This window comes from Mauremys reevesii, linkage group 6 (assembly GCF_016161935.1).
Source record: "Mauremys reevesii isolate NIE-2019 linkage group 6, ASM1616193v1, whole genome shotgun sequence".
NCBI classification, from domain to species: domain Eukaryota; kingdom Metazoa; phylum Chordata; order Testudines; family Geoemydidae; genus Mauremys; species Mauremys reevesii.
Genome location: NC_052628.1, coordinates 97845727 through 97857954, shown reverse-complemented (window position 1 = coordinate 97857954; position 12228 = coordinate 97845727). Strand labels below are relative to the sequence as shown.

The following is a 12228-nucleotide window of genomic DNA, read 5'->3' as shown; positions in this document are numbered from 1 at the left end:
GCTGTAACTGAGCAATATTTTCGTTGAAGTCATTTGGTTGAATGTGGACCGTAGAATTTAGGACAGACTTAAGGTTACCAAATGCCTGAATATCATAGAAATGTAGCACTGCAAGGGACCCCAACATGTCATCTAGTTCAGCCTCCTGTGCTGAATTAAATTATCCATCCTTATCCTTTTCTTTTAGAAGCATACATTTGATGCTGATGAGGAATGTAATTCTTAAGGAATTATTTGCACCATGAATGTTCTAAAAGCCATCCATTTCCCCTGCACAAGTGGGGGGTTTGCATCACCATTTAGATTTGTTAGGCCTAACAAAAATACTTGGACAAAACTCCCATTGAGTTTAAGGAAGGATTGAGGGGTAAATGATTCTCTGGACTTGCATAGGCCTGATCCAAAGTGCACTGAAGTCAATGGAAAGACTCCCATTGACTTCAATGGGCTTTGAATTTTGCCCAGGAAGAGGATAAAACCTCCCAAAGGACATTTTTTCATTTTCCTCACAAAACAGATTGGCTGCTTATGTGTAAGTAATAAATTGCAAGACACAGTGCTCCTATGTTGTTGAGCGGGGAGTGGAAGGGATTGACCACTGAAGGGGACACAGAATGGAAGGATGACATCCCCCAGGGAAAGGGTCTAATCAGTAGTACCAGTACCCTAAATTTTCCTGTCTTTACAGAGTTGTGTACTGATTATTGTTTGAGCTGTTTAATCTGCTTAGACTTTCTTTCCCCTGTTCATGCACAATTATTTTTTTTAGAGATTCCCAGAAGAGGGAGCGAAATCCTGTCCCTATTGTAGTTAATGGGGAATTTTGCCATTGTCTTCAGAGACTTCAGGTTTCACCCATTATCTTAATCCAGTTGCAACCTTGATGGACTGTTGGAAGAATCCTTTTCTCTTTATTAGTTATGAGAAGATATATTAGAACCCTAAATGAACTATGTAATAAAAGGTAGAAAATACAATAAACTACATACTCCTTGTGATGGATTGGATCACAGAAACCCCCCTGGGAGCTGCCACCCGATGGGCCAAGACTACTTTTGCCCCCTGCTTTCCCTGCCAACTCAGGACTCCAGCACCCTGTCTTGCTGAGCCAGACACTCCTGTCTGCTCCAACACAGACCCAAGGTCTGGATTACTTGCCCCAAAGCTGCAGGTTTACCTGAAAGCAGCTAACAGAAGTGTTCCTGTCTATAACACTCAGATGCCCAACTCCCAATGGGGTCTAAACCCAAATAAATCCGTTTTACCCTGTATAAAGCTTATACAGGGTAAACGCATAAATTGTTCGCCCTCTATAACTGATAGAGATGCACAGCTGTTTGTCTCCCCCCCCCCCCCGGTATTAATGCATACTCTGGGTTAATTAATAAGTGAAAAGTGATTTTATTAAATACAGAAAGTAGGATTTAAGTGGTTCCAAGTGGTAACAAACAGAGCAAAGTAAGTCACCAAGCAAAATAAAATAAAATGTGCAAATCTATGTCTAATCAAACTGAATACAGATAATCTCACCCTCAGAGATGCTTCAGTAAGTTTTTTTTTTTTTTTCTCAGACTGGACACCTTTCAGGCCTGGGCACAATTCTTTCCCCTGGTACAGCTCTTGTTCCAGCTCAGGTGGTGGCTAGGGGATTCTTCATGGTGGCTCCTCTCTCTCCCCTTTCTTCTGTTCCACTCCTTTATATATCTTTTGCATAAGGTGGGAACCCTTTGTCCCTCTGGGTTTCCACTCCCCTCTCCCCCACACTGGAAAAGCACCAGGTTAAAGATGGATTCCAGTTCAGGTGACATGATCACAGTCACTGCAAGACTTCATTACCCACTTCCCAGCACATACACATACAGGAAGACTCACAGGTAAAACACAGCCATCTGCAGACAATGGTCCTGGTTAATGGAAATCATCAAGGTTCCAAACCACCATTAATGGTCCACACTTTGCATAATTACAATAGGCCCTTAGAGTTATATTTCATATTTCTAGTTTCAGCAACAAGAGTGATATATTTATACAAATAGGATGATCACACTCAGTAGATTATAAGCTTTGTAATGATACCTTACAAGAGACCTTTTGCATGAAGCATATTTCAGTTACATTATATTCACTCATTATCATATTTTTATAAAACCGTATAGATTGCACAACGTCACACTCCTCTTTATCTATATAACATAATGTTATGTTAAGCAACTATTACATTGAAATGTAAACCTACTTCAATATATAATATGCCTAAGAACAAAAATAAAATTAAGATGGTCTAACACATGCACAATAAATACATCAAATAGTTTTTATTATTATTTATGTATTAATTGTTTAATTTTTGTAGGCTACACAATGTACTTGGACCAGTCTGCATACTGGAAGACACGGCCCCTTTCACCAAAAGGGAGCACATTGTTATAATAAGCTGCCAAACACTCATTACTACTTATATCATTCATGGTTATTTGATTGGTTAGTAGGTGAGAAGATAAATTATATTTGGATAAATATGCTTATGTCATTGTCCTGTAGTATGTTTACTATAAATACTCATTTTGTAATATAATAATCAGTGATTTATCTATCAGTTTCCTAGAGGGGATAGAACACACATGATGACATCAAGGTCTCAGGTGTGAATTCAGTAAAATGGTGTGTTATAATATGTTTGGCAAATGACAATGTAAATCACAGGAAAATAAGTGGAGGATGGGCACAACTATATATCCTGCTGGGAAGATATGGAACATTTACACGTAGGAAACAAATACATTACTTCTGGAAGAATTTCCTCTCTGCACACGCAAATACATTGCAATAATAAATAAATAAAATGCAACACTCTCAACAACCATTATGTGTTCAACAGATGAACAGGAAACATGTATCAAAGGTCAGGCACAACAAGCCATTGCACTTGTGCACTCGTGCTGTCTGCTACATATTTCCGAATGTAGATTATAATTTTTATCTTAATACAAATCAGTCTGTACCATGGGCTAAAGAGTTCTAACAAATATGAATGGATGGACTAAGAATCGGATAAATGACAGTGTTTTGGGACCACTGGGGTGAAATCCTGGCAACATCAAAGTTAATTGCAAAGCTCCCATTGACCTCAGTGGATATGTCTACACTGCAATTAAAAACTCCTTAGCTGTGGTGCAGACATTTGGACTTACGGAGCCTGCAAAGGGGGAAGGTCCAAGAGCTTGGGCTCCTGCCTGAGCCCAAATGTCTACACTGCAATTACAGAACCCCTTCGTCTGAGTCCCACAAGCGTGAGTCAGCTGACACAGGCCAGTTGCGGCTGTTTAATTGCAGTGTAGGCATACACAGTAGAGCCAGGATTTTACCCCCGATACCTAAGTACCAATATCAAGGATGGGCTGTAACTGATTTCTCCTATCATTCTTTAAATTACATTTCTTTTACATGTTTCTTTCAGTTCATAGCTCGACATATTTTCAAAAGGTAAAACGCCCCGAGAGCAAATGTAACTTGCCGATATATTTATTTTATGGGATTGTTCTAAGCCATAAATCTTAATGGCTGCAGTGAGCACACTATTGTTTCAGACAGTGTGCTGACTCACACCAGTGTGACACCTTCCTCCATATGATATCTGTATTTTGAGTGTTCCCTGCCTTCATGTTTTCACCAGGAAGGCAAACAATTACTGTACAAGTCATACGTTAGGAATCTGTACAGGTGTCAACAGTAGGAAAATCCTGCACTAGCTGGACAAGTGATTACCTATATTGCTATAATTAAAACACACACATACCAAAGGCTCTTTTATGAAAAGAATTGCATTCTGAGTAAAGTTTCGGTCTTTGTTCCTTTCCACAAATGCTGATTGTTGTGACACCTTCTAGTTTGTAGTGCTCAAGTCAGAGAGGAGGCCTGCGGTGAGTTTAACATTCCCATCTACAGCTCTGGAAGCCTGTGTAAACCTTATTGATTTAAACAAACAAAACTCCAGTAATCCACTTGGACCAGTGTTCAGACTAAAAACCTTCCTGAGTCCCCTACAAATTAAGATACTGTCACCATCCTTTCTCATACTCATACCTTCCCTTTCCTCCCCTCCAAAATGGGATAACAGTATTGCTTTAGTTGTATCTAGAGACACTTTTCAGTGTCATTGTGGACACTGGCAACACTGAAACAAGGAAGTATGACATGAATTACAAACAAAGAACTGTCACACAAATTTATCTTGGGAACCAGCGTGTGATATTTTCTGAGATGAGAAGGGAGGAGAAAGATTATTTACTCTGGGACCATATGTGTCTTCTGTGCAAATCACAGACTGGTCTAAAATCCAGCTGAGTCCACAAAACTGGGTTATGGTTGAATTAAGTAACATTGGTGAACTGACCTGAAGTTTTACTCCAATCTGCTAAACATTTCTCTTCTACAAATACTTCAGATACTACAAATGGGGCTGTAATAACTTGAGAATTCAATTCAATGCCCATTTTAGTCAATTGAAAGGCACCTATTGACTTTTAGTGTTGGATAAGACCCTTAATCGAAAGCCAAAGATATGTACTTCAAGGTAAAAGGAAATTGTTTGGCTTTACAATAATGAAATGTTTAATACCTTGGTGACTGAGATTTTAAAGAAAATGTTTAAACCTGTGTTTTGACTGTTAATAAAATACCAAATGTTACAGGAGAAGCGGAAAGCTGAAGAGGCATTAAATAATCTCAAGCGTCAGTATGAGAATGAAGTTGGTGAACTTCAGGTGACAATAAAAAAACTTAAAAAGGTGGGTAGCTTGGACTTGTGCCCAGAATTCTGTGGATGCTACAATAGGGCCTGACCTGGGGGGATGCTAAGTGTTTCTTCCGAGGTAGCTAATGGGAGCTAAGGGTGCTCTGTCTTTTGCTGTAAAAATTTTCCAGATAATGTGCATCATTGAATGGCAACTTGAAAATAGTTTTTAAAATTGCGTTGACTAAAATACCCATTGCTGTTGTCCTTGAATCCATTCAGTATAGTTTACTGAAATACTTTGCCAAGGGACCTAACTGCTAGCCAAATAATATTACCAAATGATTGCTTATGATTATCAAGAAACTGGCATATTTTGATACCCAGTGGCAGTCTGGAATTTTATACATTGGAAAGAATCCAATTTATCATGTATAGTTATTTGTAGTTGACAGAATCATAAAGGGGTGAAAAGGACCTAGTATCATAAGTCGTCATATCCATCCTCTTTGCACTATTAGGTTTATCTCTACTTTAATATTCCTAGCTCTGTGATTAACATTCCTAATATTGCAGAGAACCCCAAATCTGAACTCTCAGTGCAGGGACCAGAATCTGAATTTTGCAGTTGATGCGTATATCTGTGATGGGATAAACTAGAACCCCAGAACTGAATGCTCACTTTGAATATTTGAAATTCAGATTTAGGTTTTTGTGGCTGGCCCTTGCTATAGCTGTTAGTAACATTATATGTGTCTTTCAGCAATATGAATCCTGGATGTGAATTGCACTCCATTTTCCTCTTTATTATCATTAAATCACACTTACAATTCCACTGATACTAATGGAAGTTTCCTCTGAAAATGCTGTAGTTCTCTTATTTTTTACTCTGTAGAGAATTGGGGCTAAATGAGCTGGGTAGATATGCACAGCTCCACTGAAATCAGGGGAACTACCACTCTTATTACCAGCAGAGGATCAGACACTGGGCTGGTTTCTTGTGTTGCAAAATGACTGTTAACATTTCTAGCTAAATTCTGTAGAACACACTTCGAGAAATTTTCAAAATATTTTTTCTAAAAATGAAATGATATAAACTAAATAATTTGGAGGTGGAAATTTCTTGTGTGTACACCTGGAGAACTCATGTATTGTAAAAGACCTTTCGTAGCTTGAAAATGCACATAGGTGTCTTTCAATATAGCCCTTGATCCAAATGACTTTCATTGACTTAAATGGGCTTTGGATCAGGCAACATGTGTTTTTAAAATTTGCACATTTTATTTGCTCTTTCAGCTGGAAGAACAGTCAAAGAACATAAATCACAGAGAAGATTTGGCTGAATTAAAAAAAAGAATACACGAATTGTCATGGGTAAGAGCTGATTATAATTTACATACAGAAGATGTAGATTCAATCTGCACTTTGTACTTTCTTCAATACCGATTTGTTTTCCCACTTCAGAACTGGTATTAGAATTATGAGGCTAAGAGACTGTCTTTTTTTTTTTTTTTTTTTTGGTAAAGATATTTAAGGTGGGGTGATTGCTTATTCTTGGATAAAGAAAAAATAATTCTGTTTAAGTAGATATGAATTCTATACATACCATTTATTAATCATTTGAAATAGGATGGTGTCATTTTTGTGTATGAGAAACTGCAAAATCTGAAATTAAATTGAGTTTTTGAGTGTTAGAACTATGGAATGTGCTTAACTTTAAGCATGTGAGTAGTCCCATTGGGTTAGTTAATAAAGTGTGTATTTAAGTGCTTTTGCCTACTTCAGAGATTTTGAGTGTCAGTCTTAAAGGTTTACCTTTTGTAAATTAGCTTTTCATAACTGGCACTTTTAACAGTTATATTCTTAATTCTATCGAGATTTTTATATTGTTACTGTTTTTTATTTGATTTTGATCTTTTATATTTTAGTATTACAGCACTTCATTATTTTGTGAAGGCAGCTCTGTTGCATAAACTTCATTTTTTGTTTTTCTTTAGGAAAATCAGAAACTTAAAAAAGATCTTTTAGAAGCACAGACAAGTATAGCTTTTCTTCAGAGTGAATTAGATACTTTGAAAAGTGATTATGCAGATCAAAGTTTGAGCTCAGAAAGGTAAGTTACTTCACATTATAAAATTTTTATTTGGGGGGAAAATAAGTTGTTTTGTGTATATATTATATATCTAGTCAGTAACAATTATTTTAATAGATCATAATTGGCTAGTACATAGGTTAAAACTGAGATATTGCCACATATCTACTGTTTACTTAGTAGGCTATAATGGCTCTGATAGAGCAAATTTTGGGCCTGATCTGGAATCCCTTATTCATGCAAGTAGGTTCACTGACTTCACTAGTGAGTAAGAACTACAGGGTTGGGCCCTTTCTTTATAACTCCATTTCAGTGAAATACCCTTGTCTGTCATGGTAAATAAGGCCATGGAAGTCTTCCAAATCAAGGGTGAACCTGTGAAAACAAAAGCTACTCTGGCTATTTTGAGACCTTTCACAAGAAATAAAAGTTAGGGCTAAATTATGCCTCTCATGAGGCTGAGCAACATTGGAGATGGAAGGAGTCATATTGCCCCAGTGACGGTGCTATAGGCGTTATGCCTTTGAAAGGCACAGTGGCTAGTGGGTGATGATGTCTTGCTACACCTATCCAGTAGGTTTAGTCAGGATCCGCTTAGTACAGAAAAGGAAGATCCATAAACCCATTAGCACATCACTCAGAGATTTACCTATTGGGCCATCAGCACCACTTCCTTTATTCCTAAACACCTGCAGCTAAATTATGGCTGGCTGCTGGTGGGAGAATAGGGACTCCCTTCTGTCGCTCACCTGCCACAACATGTTTAAAATGGAGCAGTAGTAATTTAAGCCCCAATCATTCAAATGGCTGTGCTGTGGCACACTCTTGTGTGGTCAAAGTCTCATTGAAGGCAGTGGGGCTCTTCCTGGGAGCATGAATGTACCCACATGCTGTCAATTGTAGGATTGGTCCTTTAACCTTTAGAGTACATCGGAGTTAAATTAGCATTAATTTCTTTTGCTAAATCCGCCTATAAAATATATGTTGAATTCAAAGTATTTTGTACACACACCAGGGATATAGACAATTTTTAATCTTTGGGGAAGCTAGAGTTACAAAATTATAAAATAATAGCTGTTGGCTATTGCTTAAATGAATAGTTTGGTATCATGACTAAATTTGTCCACTTTTAATAAAGTGAGATAAATGAACTTCTGTTCCAAACGCAGTGTTTCCATTATTAATGAAATCCCTGGGTTGTCAGAGAGATCAGGAGGGGGCTGGCAAAAACCACCCAAGTCCCCGATTGTCTATTTCCATGCATGCTGGCCAGTTTTGAAACTTCTGTACCTCTTGGAATTTCCTTGTGGGTGGAACCCTGACTGTTCACAAGGTGCTGGCTTTTTGTTTCCACCTGCTGAATTACATTTAGAACAAGCTAACGAAACATTAAAAACGTCAGTAATACTGTTTTTTGTTTTTTTCACATCAGTAATTATCACAGTTGTCAAAGTTGACCACCATTGGGAGAGGAGGTGGTCCATGTGATTGTGAATTGGATGGGAAGCATTTGCAAAACAATCTCTTAAGACACGATGAATGTTTGAGAACTCCTGGTCTGTTATCAAATTGCTAAAATATTTTAAAAACAAATTTATTTTTAATATAAGCAAATAAAACAATCAAAACCTGGTGTAACTTAAACATTCAAACCAATTTCTCCCCTCCCCCCCGTATACATTTGCAGCCCTCTAAAAATATTTTTCTTAGATTTCTAACTAACTCCTTCAAAATCTGTTACAGTTGAATTTTGTTTTCTGCAAGAGTTAACACTCTAGACAATGGAGCAGTGTATGTAGAGAAGTATAACTTTATATTTTGCAGAGACCTGGAAATGGTCCGAGAATACACTGAAGACAGAGAGAGCCTGGAAAGACAAATTGAAATACTTCAGTACGTTTTAATAATTCCCTGTTCTTTCTTTACAAACTTTATTCTGAAGTGTGCACAGCTAAACACGTTTCTCTAGTTGTAGGGATATCTTGATGGAATTGAAGAAGAAAATATTATCAAGGGAAAATGTTTTTTTAGCTGCAATTTAAACTGTTTCTGTTGTAGTAGACTTCACTTTACTACCTGGACTATTTAAGAATAGTTTTAGTGTCACATGCAGCAACTTGGGAACACAATGTAAAAATACTATCTGAATTTAGTATCTCTCCCTGTGATCCCCTATATAATCTTGTCCTTTCACAAAAGATGAAAGTATAATCTGTCTCTGCTCTTCAAAAATTAAGTTGTAATGGCTCAGGTATGTTTGGACTGATACTGGTTGACTACTTCATTCTTATTTTACCACAAAATAACTGCACACATTATTACCTTTTTATATAGTACTAGAATGATTTCTGACAGCCTATCCCTGATGTCTCTATTTATGTATGCTACAGTTCTGTCTGTCTGCATTTTTTTCTCTAATGCTGTTGAGCAGAGGGATACTGGACCATATCATGCCACTGATTTTATAACCGGAGCTCCCTATTGACTTAAGGGAGCCAAAAATATTAAAGATTTATCCACCACAACTGCCAGCTTCTTCAATTCAATATTTGGTAGTGTGTGAGACTGCTGAGTCTTGAATACTTTGTGGGATTTTTGTTCTTGGCCTAATTGCCTTTCATTTATTTATAAATAAGCTGAATAAGATCCTTGTGTATCCATGTTATTCTAAATCACTTGGCTCCTTTTTTATTGACTTTGCCTCTCCAGTAATTCCCTCTTTTATCATGATCTTTAAAGCATCAACAATGTGTCTAGTGCTGTATGACGCACGCACACACACTGCTGCCTTCAAGGATCACCCAATCTAAATAGTTTTACATCCTCAGCAAGTTTCCTCATCATACTCATGAGTTTTCTTCCAAGTAATTGAACCAAATATCTCCTTAAAGTTATCCCAGTGGCACTCAGGCACTTTCCCCTGTTCATCCCAAATCATTACCATTCACAAGCAGTTTCTGGCTTTGAGATCCAAATAACTCGGCTGAAGTCACTCATCTCCCATATTCTACTTATTGACCTTGCAGAATTCTTTTAAGGATTACATAGATTATGTCCACTCTTCCTCCCACCAAATATTTTCAGTTACTCAATTTTTTGAAAAGTATAGCATTTATGATCTTCCTTTTCAATTCAAGATAACATTCTTGATATGTAACTTTCTAACTTTCAGGTATGCCCCTATTTAATGGTCTTGACTTTGCAACCTTAGGCCCTGATTCTGGAAACACACGTGCTCAACTTTACTACCACAAATAAAGGGATGCTTCCTTCTAAATCCCTTCCAGTTCATTTGATCTGATAACTGTATCTCTTTCATAATGAGTACCTACAGTGGACATCCATCACATGGAGGTGCCAGCAGTTAGCTTGGCTGCCTCCTTCTACCCCCTCTCAGTTCTCAGATATTTACCAATTCCTTCCTTAATATTGGACAAAAAATATATCCACTCCCCAGTGTACCCCTAACTCCTTTCCCTCTAAAGAAAGAGAGGCACCTACACTAAACAAATCTGTACTGCTTTAATTGGGCAAATTCCATTCTTTCCACACATTTGTAGAAGTATGACTCTCCTTGTTGTTCCTTAATTGGTTTGTTGACACATTGTGAGTCAGGGTGTTAAGTCCTTCCCCGCCCCCCATTGCAGATCAGCTGGAAGGGCAGTGCCCCTCTTGACCTGGTCCAGCGACCTCCTGCTCTTTCCCCTCTTCCTCCACTTCTGCTACAAGTTACAGAGAGCGCCCTTAAAGTGGTAATAACTCCTTGTCTTCTGGCCAGCTGACTAAGGATCCTCTGTCTACAGTTATAGTGAGCCCAGTCGTAGTTCACACTTTACTTGAGAGTAAACATCCGCAATTGACAGTTCATCGGAAAATCCTCACAAAGTTACACTTTGAGTACAATAACGGCTCTGGGCCCACCCTTCTCATTAGAGTTCATTTAAGGAAAAAAAGAACCTTTCTAATTCCATCACAGCTGCTGGATTTGACAATGTGTAACCTGTAACGTAAAAATCTAATAATCCTTTTTTTACTTAACCTATTAGGAAGTTTTGCAAAAAAACTTTAATTTTGTTACCTGTTTCATCTTATAGATCAGCTAACAGAAAACTACATGACAGCAATGATGGTTTAAGGAGTGCACTAGAAAACAGTTTAAGCAAATGCAACAGATCACTGGTATGTAATATAAAATTATAAATTATGCAAATATGTTTTATATAATTGGCCATATTCTGCTGTCTCTTACACCAGGGTAAGCTGAGAAAGCTCCACTGACTTCAGTAGAGGCATTCTGGGTTTACACTCATGTAACAGAGAGCAAATTTTGGTGCAGTGTTACTACATTCTGAAGTTGTCTATTGTCTCTATGTGTGTATGTAATTCCTATTAAATATTGGGGTTATACACATGCATATCAAGAGATGAAAACATCCTTTCCTTCATCCTGAAATGAATATATTTACATTGGAACCCTCAAATACTGAAAACACACTTTTGCACAAAACAACTTAAGTCTCAGCAGAGATTCACTGTAATCTGAATTGCAATCTGCCATTTAAATACATTGACAGAGTTCAGGACTTTCATTATATTTAACTGACACATGAGAGTTTCACTGTAACTGGGTTCACTTTCAATGGGTTCCACTGCCCCACCTCTAAGAGGTCACTCATACTTCCTGTGCTGTGAATTCTCCCTGTTCGCTGTAATTTGAAGGAAGGTATGTCTACACTTCGAGCTGGAGGGTGTGAATTCCAGCTTAAGGAGACATAACCATGTGAGCTCTGATTGAACCAGTGTGCTAAAAATAGAATGTAGCTGTGGCAGTGTGAAGAGTTAGCTGCCTCAAGTATGTACCTGTCCAAGAAGGTAGGGATGTGCTTGAGGTGGCTAGCCTCTCACGCCGCTTGTGCCACTGCAGCGACTCTATTTTTAACATGCCAGCTCTGATCAAGCTACTGTGGGCATGTCTCCTCGAGCTGGGAATTGCACCTCCAGCTCAAAGTGTAAACAAACTCTGAGAGAAGTCTGGTTTGATAAGGACATAGAAACAGCAAGACATAGTACGGTTAAATGTAGTGGCCACAATTTTATTCATTTAAAACTCTTACCTAGCTGGAGTAGCTCCCCTGGAGTACCCTGCAGGATTTTTTCTCATGGGAATGTCAACTGGCCCCAATAGTCCAAATGGACTATAAACGTGAGGATGATTGTGAAGGCCAGGCCCTCTCTATACCCTCAGGCCTGCCAAGAGACCTTGATTGGAAACTAGAGTCCCAAAGAGCTGCCCTCCTCCACATTGAAGGTAGGCGAGATAAGATGAGAGGAGGTACATGCTGAGATATAGAGGCAACTCCCTCACTGTGCACTGAGGAGATATGCCTAAGCAGGCCACTGAGCT

The 12228-nt window shown here is 38.2% G+C and overlaps 1 protein-coding gene across 1 annotated transcript in view; it reads left to right on the top strand.

Moving 5' to 3' along the window:
- RASEF (RAS and EF-hand domain containing) overlaps positions 1–12228 on the top strand; it is a 49321-nt gene that overhangs the window by 20998 nt on the left and 16095 nt on the right. Inside the window, exons 4-8 of the mRNA XM_039544729.1 lie at positions 4692–4787; positions 6029–6106; positions 6730–6845; positions 8649–8717; positions 10919–11003. Of these exons, the coding sequence (XP_039400663.1) occupies positions 4692–4787; positions 6029–6106; positions 6730–6845; positions 8649–8717; positions 10919–11003 (444 nt within the window). The remainder of the gene's footprint in view (positions 1–4691; positions 4788–6028; positions 6107–6729; positions 6846–8648; positions 8718–10918; positions 11004–12228) is intronic.